Source organism: Eutrigla gurnardus (assembly GCF_963514095.1).
Source record: "Eutrigla gurnardus genome assembly, chromosome: 11".
NCBI classification, from domain to species: Eukaryota; Metazoa; Chordata; class Actinopteri; order Perciformes; family Triglidae; genus Eutrigla; species Eutrigla gurnardus.
This window is the reverse complement of record NC_139925.1, coordinates 25,825,369-25,840,637: the sequence shown is the minus strand read 5'-3', so window position 1 is coordinate 25,840,637 and position 15,269 is coordinate 25,825,369. Positions and strand designations below refer to the sequence as shown.

General features: G+C 41.8%; 1 protein-coding gene across 1 annotated transcript in view; it reads left to right on the top strand.

The window, feature by feature from the left end:
- The window catches only part of ttc27 (tetratricopeptide repeat domain 27), a 64,452-nt gene that overhangs the window by 13,176 nt on the left and 36,007 nt on the right, over positions 1-15,269 (top strand). The window contains exons 5-8 of the mRNA XM_084021612.1: positions 1,706-1,846; positions 4,127-4,229; positions 10,789-10,947; positions 11,200-11,339. Coding sequence (XP_083877738.1) covers positions 1,706-1,846; positions 4,127-4,229; positions 10,789-10,947; positions 11,200-11,339 — 543 coding nt within the window. The remainder of the gene's footprint in view (positions 1-1,705; positions 1,847-4,126; positions 4,230-10,788; positions 10,948-11,199; positions 11,340-15,269) is intronic.

Sequence of the window (15,269 nt, the reverse complement as noted above, 5' to 3'; positions counted from 1 at the left end):
ACCAATCACGGCTGCCCCTCTTTTGCGCGTGTGTGATGTCATCACTACTCACCTGGTTGTACCTCTGCTACTTCTCTCCAGCTGTTTTCTTTCTTAACTCTGCTCACACCTCGAAGAGACATCAAAGAGGCAGGGCTGTTGTTGCCATAGTAACAGAAATCTTTCCTTCATTACACAATTCCACCTCACAGCACCAACATCGTTCCTCATCAGCCTTTCCATTGTTCAGTTGTTTACAGATTGCTCTGTGCTCGTATTGGTCAAAGTGACTGCCGTGAAGGAACACATCGTGGTAGACAAAAAACAAACACACACTTGCCAGACTTCCTGTCAGTATCCCAGATGGGGTGTCGGTTGTCGTCTGCTGTGACACATGACATGCTAATGAACGATTGATTGGCGCTGGCGACGCTCATCATGGTTCCTGATCTGAGGCGACATGGCCGTCGGGATGGAATCAGGCTGATGTCGTGGAGTCTGAAGCAGGCATTCGTCACTTGCTACAATATTGACACCCAGCGACATGCCAGGCACAACTCACTCTCTGCTGCTGTTTGTGAGAGCTTTGCCCCAGATCCCGGGTACTCGAGCGTTGCTAAGGGATGCAACGATGTCATGGCAGGCAGTGTCATCTGGTAGTCCTGTTTCTTGGAAGACATCTTGAAATGTCACAACTGTTAAATCAATGAATGGGGGCTGAATGGTGCGTGTGTGAGTGTGAGTGTGAGTGTGAGTGTGAGTGTGTGTGTGTGTGTGTGTGTGTGTGTGTGTGTGAGAGAGAGAGTGTGTGAGTGTGATTGTGTGTGTGTGAGATTGTGTGTGTGTGTGTGTGTGAGTGAGATTGTGTGTGAGATTGTGCGTGTGTCACACACACACGTGAATACAGAAGCACGTGAATAAACCAGAGCCTCCGTTAACGTCTGTGCTCAAACTGTCCTGTGAAAGAGGACGGTCTTGTTGTGGTGAAGAGGGAGCCGAGCCTGGAGAGAGTTTTTGATTTACTGCTCGATCTCCCTTCCAACTCTCATTTATGGGTGTTAGATTTGGCTCGGAACAGAAGGGATAAAATAATGAATACAAGCAGCTGAAATGAGTTTGACTCAGAACGTGTCTGGCCTCACAATTAGGGACAAGATGCCTCCGTGTGCTTGGCACGGTGACCTGAGATGGGAACCTGGATCAAACCTGAACACGCTGCACGTTAAATATCCCATCTGCTCTGGGAACACTTTGGGATCCTCCGGTTAGAGCTGGATGGTGAGGATGTGGAACAGGGGCTCTGGGCAACTGGAAATCATGGCTACTGTTGCACGAGTCACTGTATATCACTGAAGTTGGATTGCTGGTTTGTGCCAGAGTCCCAGAGGCCACAGGCATTTTTTGAGATGCTTAAAACTGCAATGCTCCTTCCATGGCAACGACTTCTGGTCTTCTCCCAAACTATCTCAGCACCAGAAGTAGAAGAGTTATCGGTAAAGCCAGGAATATTGGCCAATATTGACTTAATGCAGCTAAAACTCTCTGCAACAAATTGCAGTACAGAAATACCAAGCTGATTCTCATCTACGAAATGTCCTGTTGAGTATCTCACTGTCACAATTGTTAAAAAAAACCCAACCAAATCTGTTGGCCAATATAATATTGAATTTGCGAGAAATTGCCATGGAGATGACTTAACTGTAATTTGCATATCTTTGCCTGGCAGCCCCAGACCCTGGTTGAGGCTCTCCACTCCAGCCTGCTGCTTGATGGGGAGTCTGTGTATACCCTGGTGGCCAACCCCTTTCTCCTCCTGCTGGCCAGGGTTATTCTCACCAAGTGCTCCTCCAAGATGGACAGCCTCCAGGTAAGACTGTCTTTCTCACCTCCTTGTTTAATGGTAACTCTCCCTAAACGAAGGCTTTAGCATTTTACTGCTACAGACTCAAGTAAATACCATTAATAATTTAATATTTTTGGTCCTTAGTAGTGCCGCATATTTGTGTCTCCCTGCTGCAGTACCACTCTATACCTAAAATGTTACTAATGGGACAGCAATTTATTTGTTGATAATGAAATAATTATCAAAGAAATCATGTAAGCTCAAGTATAGGAGACATTGCATTTATGTACATTTTTTACAAAATAAACTTTCACATTTAAACATTTCTAATTAATAGGGAAACGCATTTTAAGTTCCATGTTCTGTCATCTATTATTCCATTACTTTATTTATTACTTTCCCGTTCTTCCCAGGATGACCATGTATGTTATCTTGTGTAGATTAACTCTTCACACTTTAGAAGTATTGTATGTTTTGTTTAGATAAATCAACTATAGATTTAAAGTTAATTTGAATTTGGACAGTATTTTAGTCTGACTCTTGACCTTTAAAAAAAGAAACTTCCAACAAAAAAGTGTATGCTGACCTCCAGAATGTTCTCCCGGTGACATCACAGTTGGGTTCAGTAAATCCGGGGCTCTCAACACGTTAGAGCTTGCTTCTGATTGTTTTAAAAATAAAAGGGAGAACTGGGTTGTAAATTTGAGTTCTGCCAAGTCAGCTGTAATGACCAAATAAAAGACTCTGCTCAGGCTAACGGCTAATGTCGCCATAGAGGCTCATGGTCTCAGTGAGTTTCCAGCAGACTGCGTATTAAAGAAGAGTCCTAAACAAGCTGGGTTTCTTGGCTCTTCCTGCACATTTGCCTCCAGTACCGTATGCACGTAACGGAATTTCAAATATCAAAGGGAGAGTGAACACAGGCAGCCAATCTCTCTTCAGCTCTCCATAAGTCAGCGCCTCTAAAGAGTACATTAACGTGAAGTCACGTCGGGCCAATAGCCATTGTTGCGCTGATGCCAAAAGACATGCTTTGCATAAGCGTTCTAATGCCTGCTCAGAAATCACCAGAAGGGATGTGGACACAAGTGCAACAAGGCTTTTCTGCTATAGGTGATGTAGTGTTAAATTGATCTTTGCATGCTAATGAGGGCCATTCCCAGCAACATTCTGGTCCAAGCGTAGAGTTTGCCATGATCCCACCACCTTCCCCTCCTGGCAGCCGCTCATAACCCGTGGTACCGCAGCTAATGTGGAGGAAGGGAGATGTGTGAACACGTGTAAGCTGCTGAGACGTTGAATGTATGTGTGAACACGCTTAGTTGGAGTGTATGTGTGTGCTGCAGGATATTGATTCAGCGAGACAGACAATTAAATCTCTCTGTTACCAGCCAACAGAGGATGGGGTCATCTTGCATCGGAAGTGAGGCAGGAGATATCCTCCCCGACACACAAATCAGATTTTTACATGGTTCACTTCCACTCTCCTGCTGCTGAACAAAATGGGGTTTTGGTGTAAGAGGAAATGTAGCACTTACATGGCTGCAAGACATTATTGGTTTTTTTTTTCTTCCTGCCGCTTTGTGTTCCGGTCAGACTCGAAAACAAGGGAGTTGGCTGTTTTTAATGTGTGGTCAGCACTTGGCTCCAGTTTGCAGCACTCTGGATGTTGTTTTATTTGTGCCTAAGGGACTTCAAGCTGCATTTTATGTGTTTTTATTTATTAACCTCAGCATGTGTGTTCCGAGCTGAAGGTACATTTTATTACTGAAATCACAAAGTAATGAAGAATAACACATTTCCATTTTATGATATACACCTATGTAACATGAATTGATATGTGGGGGGGTCTTGTTTAGGTGGGGGTTCTGGGGGTCCTCCCCCTTAATATATTTTGAATTAAGTAGATTCAATTTCCAACATTCTGATGCATTCTAACATGTTTTTAGAAGATGTCTCTTCCGTATGTAATGTCTCTTGTTCCTAGAAATGAAAAAGAGAATTAAATAGGCCAATCATTGGTATACTGACAATGACATGACATGCTTTGCCATTGTAGTTATACAACCGACTACAGAATCAAAACAAGCTTTTGCACAGTGTATAGCACATCGTGGCATACACTCATGATAGCCTAAATATTGATCTGAGAGTGCATTGTTAATACGATATTTATAAATTCGTGTGTGTGTGTAATGGGACCACAAACTGCATTCCGTTGTGCAACCCTGTTTTACGATGAAAATAAATGAAAGAGTTTTGTCACTTATTGTCACGTTACTTCATGTTCACATCTTTCTTTAGCTGCTGCCCTGGTGGACGCTGCGCTACATCAGCTTGCACCAGCAAATCCTGGAGGCCCGTTCTCCCCAGCTCCTGGACTTGGCCCACAGCAGCATTGACAAAGGTCTGTGAACTCGACAATGTGGACATGCGTTCTTGGGGTGTAACGTACCGGGGTTAGGATTCATGCTTTGGTTCAAGTCTGATAAAAAAAAAATCCCAAATGCATAAGGACGATGTTTGTTTCATTTATGTGGAACAGACGGTGGTAGTAATGTCTATGTAAGACATAGACATTAGTTCTGTCGAGGCAGCTTTTTGCCCATTTAAAACTTTGGTAAACTATTTTTCATTACCCTTTCCTAAAAGGACACGGATCACAATAGGCTATAAAACTGAAAAGCATCTCTTGTGCTATGAAATTGAAAATAAATAGAATAATAAAAATACAACTTGTGCATTAGGAGGAGTGTTCGAGCCACCGTGGCCATATAACAATGTAAATGCCAACTGCTTCAGTCATTGATTTATCCCGTTGTGCTTCTAAAGGCAGCTTGAAAGCAGTGGGGAGAAGGAGTCTGACTCCAGTTTTTTTCTCCTCCCACATCTGGGTGATGCGTTGGCATTTTCAGTACACACATTTACTCCCCTCTTCATATCCAAACATGAAGCATCTGATCCAACCACCAATGAGAGGACATTTAAGATGTTTGAGTAATTATTGTTGTAGTTTCTCTCATCTGTGGAACGTTGCTTTCTTGAGTGTTGTTTAAAGGCAGACGGTGTGTTTGTCGCTGTGCAGTTAGTTGTGTGATACAGAAGTTAACAGAGTGTGAAGGGTGAGCAGTATGTGCAGCCTACAAAACAGCCCGATCCATATTCCAGCAGAGTATTTGGTCACACAATCCTTTTCCTGTTGACGTGAGGAGAGAGGTGGGCTGCTGTGGGAAGCATGCAGATGTTCCTGCTGCTACAGAGCTGTGGGGATGTTTGGGTTGTTGTGAGGGAAAAGTCTCCTTTTTAATAATGCTGCTCTAGCACATTTTGACCACTCTAACGCGGTACACCAGTCTGTGTACACTGTGGGTAAACATCTGCCTTTTCAGCCTGAATTCTTCCCTTCTGCTATCTGCGCCTGCTGTCTATTTTTCAGCGAACTGCAACGGTCTGGCTCTGCAAGGCTAGAACAAGCACCAGCTTAATGTTTCTTTATTTGAGAATGAATGCAACTCCCCCTGGAGACGCTTTACACACACTGTAGTAGGGGTGGGATCACCAGAGGCCCTGTGATATATTATCATGAAACTTAAGTCACAATACAATTTTATTGCAATTTTACGCGTTGTGCGATATGCTGAATATTGCAATATCATATGTTGCTTTAATGTGATTTATTCCCCTTTTCCAACTGCAAATCATGTTGGTACAGCCGTTTTGCTGTTTTTATTTTACTTGTAATATAATTTATTTTAGTTTGGAAGTATGGAAAGTTTTTGTAAGACAAAATGATTTTGTATTATCCTGCTTGTTTTTTGTATATTATTTGACGTTTGTCACCGTCATGGGGCCAACATAGGCCAGATCTGAGTGAGGCCAAATGTTGGTAATGGCCGATGGATGAGGGTAGTGTGGTGACATACTTTGTTTTGACCACTACTGTCGATATAAGTTATTTGTTTGATATTTTTTGTTAAGATTGCATGATTTACCTAATTTATAACTCCTTTGCATTACCTTTTTGTTACTGGAAAGGATCGAATGAATAATTTTTATTTTTTTTTTTTTTTAAAGATAATTTTTTGGCTAGAACGCCATTGAAGCCTTTTTATTCATTTTCCAGACAGTGTGGAAACGGGGAGAGTGAGGGAGATGACATGCGGGAATGCGTCCCGGGCGGGTGTCGTACCCGGGACCACTGCGTCTAGGACGTTGAGCCTCTGTACATGTGGCGGCTGCCCTAACCACTGCACCACCGGCCGCCCTGAATGAATCATTTTTTACGATATCAAGAGTGTGCGTAACAATCCACCTACGCTTTGACGTTATTCACTGCCACAAGAAACTTTGCTTGAAATTAGTGCTGTGCGATATGGACAAAATGTTATATCCCGATATAGCTAATTTTATATCCCGATAACGATATATATCCCGATATAGTATTTTTTCTTAGAATTATTTATATATATATATATATATATATTAGGGGTGTAACGATACACAAAAATCTCGGTTCGGTACGTACCTCGGTTTTGAGGTCACGGTTCGGTTCATTTTCGGTACAGTAAGAAAACAAAATGCAAAATATAAATGTGCTAGTTGTTTATTACTTTTGTGCTTTTAACAGTAGGAACATGCACTGGAGCTAGAATGCTGCTCAAAAATATAAATACAAGTATTTAAAATATTTATTTAAAAAATAAAAATAACAGACTGTTTCTTTAAAAAATATATTTTTTCCATCTGATATGCAAAATTGAACAGTTGCAACACTAAACAGTTTCAAGTTGTTGCTCAGATTAAATAACATGAATAAGGCTCAGACTAAAAATAAATAAAAATAACAGACTGTTTCTTTAAAAACAAATATTTTCTCCATCTGATGGTGCAAAATTGAACAGGGCAGGGAGAGGCTGTTTAAATGCGGTGGGGAGCTGTGTTTGCACTAACGTTACGCTCGTCTTTCTCCTCGTTGTAGCGATGTTCACGTGGGGGTGGTGCCGTTTCAAATGCGTCAACAGGTTTGACGCTTTGCCAGAAATATACCCGACCTCACATGAACAATGTCGGCAAACCGCTTTGGTTTTATCAACCTCTCTTTGTCCCTGTTTGTATCTCACCGGGAAGCCGAAGTGTTCCCAAACGGGAGACCTAAATGTCGCGGGAGGGTCCTCCAACTCTGGCTTGTTGCCAACGCTAGCGGCATTAAGGTACGTGTCCACAGGGGCGATTTTAAACGCGAGTGGACGCGCCGCTTCCCAGTATTGCACGCTTGGCGGGCTGCCACTAGAGGATGATTGACAGGCGCTCTCCTTCAAACAACAGATTTTTGCGAGCGTTCCCGAGGCAGCGAGTCGAGCCCGGTGCCTCTGATTAGCATAAAGTAGCTGCATGTGCGGCTGCAGCATCCTCCACACATGCGGTCCTCTACTTAATATGTCCGTATGGAAACTCGTTCGGTACGCCTCCGTTCCGAACCGAGCACCCCGTACCGAAACGGTTCAATACAAATACATGTACCGTTACACCCCTAATATATATATATACATACATAAATCAATCAATCAATCACATCTCGGCACTATTTTTGATAACCATGTGAATGAAAGGCAAATGAATGGCACTTTCTTCTTTCCTTTTATTCGTGACTTTTTGCAACAAAAACTATTACAAGCTTTTATGTAAATATAAAAAAATAAATATCTTGGGACAGCCAGTAGGCCTCGCAGCCGTCCGCCAATCCCCACAGGATGCGTTTGAGTCCGCCACGGCACAGTCCGTCGTTCGCGATAAATACGTAATCGCGCGCTGCAGTTAAAGATATGTGTAAACACAGCAACCAAGCGATACAAAGGTCAGTGTTCCCAAGGAAGGAGTACAAGACTTTTTTTGACGTAGTCAAGTGGTTTTATTAACACAAGTGTTTTATTTTGAAAAGTTTTATTGTTGAGTATGTACCGAACTTCCTGTTTCGCTATATTTGCCCTGTGCTGAATTGCTGCGCCGTGGTCCGGCATCCGCCAGAAATAGAAGTCCGTATTTGTTGCGGAGAGCTGCGGACTGCCCGAGCTGAGACGCAGCGGACACGCAGCGCAGCGGACCTGGTGGGGATTGACCCATAGACTAAAGTGAAACGTATCTGCTCCGCTGGTGTGGCGGAGACGCAACGCAGCGGAGACGCATGCAGTGGAAATGCGTGTAGCAACAGTGTAGCAACAAGTAGCCTACACGTTAAAATTACGATATAAACGACAGAGGGTTATATCCTACGGTAGACATTTTTATATCGTACTACGATATATATCGTAATATCGCACAGCTCTACTTGAAATGGACATCAAAGATGATGTTTTTTAAACATCCGTTATATCTAATTAAAGTTTTCACTCTGTTCATCTCATTTAAATCGTTGCAGCCAAATGGTCGGTCTGTCTGCTTGACCAACTAACCCAACACATTGATAAATGTTGCATCATGTACCTGACAAAGTGAATGATTTATTAAAGTCTACACAGTCTGTCTTTAGCAGCATATAATAAAATATTATCAGCATATGTTCACTAATACAATTCAAAATATGCCTCCCCCTGCAAGCATGGCTGAAGATGTTTCATACTCCAAATAAGGAAATCTATTTAACTCTAGATCAAATATTACAATAATGAAAAAGCGTAGCTTGTCTTTAAGGAGGTTGAATAATTCTTTCTCTCCTCCACTCAACAGCTCTCATAACCACCAGTTATTTTCCTGCAGTGTAGAATCACCGGTGCTAAAGGTGACACACATGTGTTGCATGTAAATCTGTCTCTAGCCTCGGGCGCCATCCGCTTCAGTGTCGCTTCATTAATGTTGAATGGGAATAAGAACGTATGATTTCTGATCATTAATTATCCAGCTCCTCTGCTGCCGGCCGCGGCTGAGGGTAACCTCTGTCTCCGTGACGGGGCCTTCAATGAGGCCGCATTAATGCTCACATCAGATGGAAGGAAGAGAAGGAGCCATCGAGCTTTCATCCAATGCCCTCACCTCCACACGGCGTTTGTCTTTTGAATGCGTCACCTCAAGGCCTCGGTTCGTCAGGAGCGTCGCTGTACTGGGTTTACATGGACGCTGCTTAAGGGAACAACTCGGGCGTCTGTCTGTTAGTACTGCTCAAACATCCCCATGTTCTCCTCCCAACTCTGCCGCATGGTTACATTTCAAGCCACTTGATTAATGGGTTTGATTGTTTTTAAAGCTGATCATTATTATCGTCTCTCAGAAAAGCACTTTTAAATGTCCTCTGTGAAGAACTTGGCTTGCCGAGTGCAGCTTTGGACAGGAAATGAGACGTAACATCATTGCAACCCAACTCGACTACAGCTACGTTTTGTAGATAAATAGTAAGAACACAATTTAAGTAGAGTTGGGACGACTTGTAAATGAAAAGGTTGTGAAATGGCAACTGGGAAATACAAAATGGTGTTAGAATCATAGAGTAATGCTGTATTCACACCAAATGTGAACTTATCACGTGGCCTGATTTCATACACAGTCGATGCAAAGCCTTGAGGTTGTCGTCCTGACGTTGCTGAATCACAAGTAGAGCAAACAAATGTTGTCTCCTGTGTCTGTGGTCCCCCAGAGGTCTGCGTAACTCACATTAGTCCAAAGACCAGACCAGACTATGTGGAGAAACCAGAGACTGTCTGTGGTCCCCCAGAGGTCTAGATAGTAGCTCACATTAGTCCAGAGACCAGACCAGACTATGTGGAGAAACCAGAGACTGTCTGTGGGCCCCCAGAGGTCTAGATAGTAGCTCACATTAGTCCAGAGACCAGACTATATGGAGAAACATAGCCTAGCACCCATCAACCAGACTCCATTCAGAAAACAAGCATTTTGAAAGTAGGTATCTTGTGTTCTTGCAGACAGACCTAACAAAGCATGACTTCACACTTTTTACTAATCACCATCATTATGGAGTTATTTCAGTTATTCAACAACTGCTTAACTGCTGTCAACATCTGTTTTATATAATGAGATACAATTTCCACCCAGTTCATCTTTGCAGCAATGTGTTTGTCAGTGTGTGAACATCAGTCAGTCTTTGTTTCGACCAAATTCATGTCAATCCATCGAAACATTTAACTTGGATTTGCAACATTTCTAGTTTAAATAATAGAAGATTGATACTTTTGTCTGTGTGACAATGCGATATGACCAGGAAAAGTATAGTGATACTATGCTGTATAAATGTTTTTCTCCCAATGCCTTTTAGATACCAAGCTATCCTTAATGCTCAAGAAAGGTAGATGGTAGGATACAATTTCAAAAATGGAAACATAAAAGCAATGAATGTTTGTACGATGGCATAAATTGTGAAAAATTATTATAGATAGATATTATAAAGACTTTATGAAGTCGCATATTTGCTACTTTATAAAGTAAGTAAAAGTAAAAGGTTTTTAAAGTAGCAAATTGGCTGGATGTTTGCCGTTGCTATGACAACAAGTAAAAGCTACTGCTAGCATCTTAGCCCAACCACCCGAAATAATAAACACCCATAAGATGATGACATCAACAGCCATCACCCTAACGACCGTAACAAGACATTTTATTTAGAATAGTGGCCCAAACACGCTGTCGTATGTTTGCCAATTATATCAATCCGAATATATAAGTGTGTCTGAGAACGTGCTTTCCTAACTAAGCCAGCTTTATAATTAAACTGCTGTAATGTGTTTGTTTCCTACGGTGTGATCAGACTGTGAAGATGATAGTCTCTCTCTGTGCTGCCTAACGTTATGACTCCACCGATAGCCGTTACTGTGAAAGCTCTTGATGTAAGTCGGTTTACTTTATACCGAAGTGTCCCATTACAACGGTCTCTACTGGCCACCGCCCTGAACCTCCTGCTATGTTGATATATTTCTATGGTGGTTATTGAGGAGAAAATGACAATTGTCCTCTGTGCTCTTTCACAGTGCTGAAATGCCAGTCTGTGTTGTTGGAGTGGAGAAAGCTGGCTATCCATTTCCACCTGGAATGTGTGTACATAAGTCTGACCTACTACGAATACCAGCCAGCCAAGGAGCACATGAAGAAGGCCCAGGAGCTCTCAGGGTTGGATATCAACATGACCGGTACGAAGAGTCATCTGGTCTGATTGAATGACTCAGTGAGAATGCCTGGTAAAGACTGTGCTGATGTGGGATTCACACTGGGAGCAGAAGCCCTGGTGTAAACCGGCGTGGCGCTCCACGGTTGACCTTGTGATCTTCAGCAGTAGTCTTGATGCTTTTGCGTCCACTGTGAACCCGGCATGAGCCCACACTGATCAAGCCTTAGCGATACCATCACTGAATGTAACTGCTGATTGTTTCTGGTCAAACTAGGTGCTCTTGGCAAACGGACACATTTCCAGCACAAGTACTTGGCTCAGCTCATTGTTGAGGTGAAGAGGAAACAGGACCAGCCTGGACAGATGGACGATGAGACCAGCCCCACCCCCACTCCCCGGGGCATCCTGCCCAAGGTAACTTTTCTTCTACCGTTGAACGACTGCTGAGCTCTCTTTCTTTAATGAAAGTTTTTTATTCACTTTTTCATTACAAACATAGTGGCACAAAACCAGTTGCCACAGTAGATCAATAACAATTAACCACGGGAGAAAAAAAACCCAAACTAAATCTGGGCACAAAATTAACTATAAATACAATTAAAAAAAAAAAGCTAACAAAGTGTAAAATGTGCAGAAAATTAATAAAATGTCCTCATGGATCAATATGCGGGGTAGAATATTTTCCTGTGAGCTTCCTTCCTTTATATCCATCAGAAACTTAAGTTTTCCTTGGTGATTATATCAGTGTTCTAGTCCTGCTCTATGTAAGGTATCCTGAGAGAACTTTTGTTGTGATATGACGATGGATGGATCGATAGATAGATAAATGGAATTACTTTATTAATCCCAGACTGGGAAATTATTTTGTCACAGCAGCATAACGTAACATAAATTGAAACAAGATATATATATTAGGGCTGTCAAAGTTTAACGCAACATCCTCTTAACGGCGTTAATTTTTTTAACGCGCGATTAACGCTCGGTATTAAAAAAAAAAAAAAAACGCGCATTGTATGATTTATGGCCGTCGGTGGCACCTGTAGTCTTGATCCAGAGGGAAGGTGCATGTCCACAGGCAGCGGTGTTTCCCCGCGTCCCATTCATTGTATTCTGGTAGCGTTGCGGCGAATGTCGAGAGACGGCGCGCGAGTTGGCCGCTCCTCAAGTATAAGTCGAATCTACTTTATGCTAATCAGAGGCACCGGGCTCGACTCGCCGCCTCGGGAACGCTCGCGAAAATCTGTTGTTTGAAGGAGAGCGCCTGTCAATCATCCTCTAGTGGCAGCCCACCAAGCGTGCAATACTGGGAAGCGGCGCGTCCACACGCGTTTAAAATCGATTTGTGAACGGCAAATTCACCTTCAAAAGACTGCCGGATGGTTCAGTCGATAAGACCAAAGTCATCTGCGCGTACTATGGGTATGAAATGAGCTACCATAGAAGCACGTCCAGTCTGAGATATCACTTGCAAGCCAATGCACTTATATCCTAACTGTACTTATCTCCTGTTACACTATCTCCTGTGACATGTTCACTTTAATTGTTTGTGATATATTCATATAACCCTGTTTTGATCCCATGTTTTGGTAAGGGGATATTTGAAGTGTTAAATAAACATTTTCATAAATCAAGTATATTTGCCCTTATGTTGTTAAAAGTATTAAGAATATGAAAAAAAATTCATTAAAGTACATTTAGAAGAAAAAAAATGTGCTAAAAAAATGCGATTAATTTGCGATTAATCGCGAGTTAACTATGGACAAAATGCGATTAATCGCGATTAAAAAAATCAATCTTTTGACAGCCCTAATATATATACAATGTACATAGTGCAAAACTATACAATAAACAATAAACTATACAAGAATACTGAGTTCTGAGTTCTCTGTAGCTCCTGTATCACCAACCACCACACCAGACAGAACACTGCCCACAAACTGTGGCCTGCCTGCCTATCAATAATCCTAAAAATAAACTATAGAAATACAATTGAATTGAACTTCACAAGGTATGTAATCAATGTCAACCATTCAGCAATCCTGCTTTGGTCTGGCTCTCCAGAAGCCTGTCGGTGCAGGTCCAACGTTTAGTGTTTAGTGTACGTGGTAAAAGAGAACGGTCCGCTGGGGAGATGCAACCACTCGCTGAAGCCTTTACTTACACTTCAAGGAATGGTTATCAACTGTGAGTCCCATTTTTTAAGTCTAACTGGTGTATGGTTTGTGAATGATTCTTTCAATGATTACTAAATTTGCTCACTGCGTCTTTAACTGACCCATTTATCCACCTCTGTGTTCAGGTTCAGATCTTTCCATATTTTCCTTTCAAACGTGGTTGAGCTCTGTTTCAACAAACCTTGACTCAAACACAGTGGGCGACCTGTGGGTGGTTGTATCAGACTGCCGTGTATCGATAAATCCATGATTCTGGACACAACCAAGAGTGAGTCAGTCAACAAACCAAACAAAACCAACCACACCCCCGTTAAAAAAAAGAACAAATTGCTGTCTGTTTTAAGAGGTTAACATTTCTGGGATGCCGAAGGTAATTTATACGTGATGATGCGTGACTGAAAAGATTCCCATCTGCTGTGAATCTTTAATTGTCCTCCGCAGTCCAATTATGGTCACTTCTGTTCACTGGTTGCCAAAATCCAAGACGGCGGTGTCCGAAATGCCCAACTCGAGGCTTCAAAACCGTAGTCCACCAAACAATGGGCGACACAGGGTTCCCCTAATGTACTTTTTTCAGTGGCAGTTTGCTAGACCTGCAGGCAGACAAATAAGTAAAAGGTTTTAATTCAGAATGATAAAAAAAAAATCACTTTTTTGACAAAAACAAAAAAAACTTGTTTTTTCTTGCAGAATACTATTTGTTAAGGATACCCAATGCATAATATACTGTTTTTGGACTATATTACAATATTACATGTTAACAGACTACACTACAGCTCTCTTAAGATGGAGCTGCTGTTTCTACCATCGGGCTAACCGACTCGGCAGCCGAGTTTCAAAGCCTTTTTTGCTGCCCCAAATGTTCCCCAGGGGCAAATAAGTCTTGATACCTGGCATGATCAGCAGAGGGAGTCGTCCACCTCTGGACCCTTGATGCCATCTAGGTCTTGTTTCTTGTGAAGTGAGGATCACCTGGTGTGTTGCTCCGGTTAACACTGGTGGCAACCCGTTCATTAGTTTTGTGGCTTCACAGAAATAAAGTCAAAGTAGAGACAAGACTTATTATAAAAGATGATAAATAATTATATGCAGTTGCTTTTGAAACCATTCGTATTGTTATGGAAATGTATAATTTGGTGTCACAGGGGAAAAACTGAAATTAATGCGCTCATACATTTACATATGTATACATTTCATTTTTTGAATCCTTTTTTCAGTCGAGTTAAATGATTAAAAACTGTAAAAAATAAATGCTTGCACAGCCATGAATCGGTGTCGAAGAGAGAGATTCTAGCAATGACCGAAACACTTCACTCCACCGTCCTCACAATCCTCAGTATTCAAGCTTCAACTGTCCAAAAAATAATGATATATGAATACACAAATATATAGAGCCATGTACATTTTCATACACGCATAAAGGGATCATATACTGTATATGAATACATACCTGTACATATAGATAGATGGTGGTGGTCACCATAGGACCTTATTTTAGTCAACAGCAAGAGGTTACATTGCCTCACTAATTAATATTAACAGTATCTCAAAGTATATCAAAAGTTAATATTTAATATTTACACATGCAAATTTGCATCCATAACACGTTCCATCTTTAGAAAGGAAGTCAAATAATCCAAAGATAAATGTAGTTTGGCCGTTGTGCTCTCCAGTTTGCTCCCCTTTAGTGTGTCATGTTGGACTGACGAGGCATTCATCATGTTTGTCTACGAACACCGACAAATAATTGGGTTGCTCCAAATGACTTCCTGTTGGCGTTTGCACAGCTGCACAGTTACACAATGTCAACCAGCTGATGATGCAGTGCTGGTCCGACTCACCGCCGCGGACACACACAAACACACACACACACACACACACCTTTAAACGACTCATTGGAAGTCTCCTAACTAGCAATCTGATAATACATAATGTTCAACAATCCTAAACATTAGAGTAATGTCCAGAATTTAAAGGGCTTAGGTCCATAACAATTATGCAAAATGTAACCGCTTCATACCCAATGGTGTAGCCATTGAAATTAAGTTGTGGTGTGAGTGAAATACTATAAGATTTTGCAGTTAAATTTGGTTATAGTTGCACGATGAATTATAGAATGATGACATTTCATGTGAAATGGAGCTCCAAAATGAAGCAACTGATTTATGAA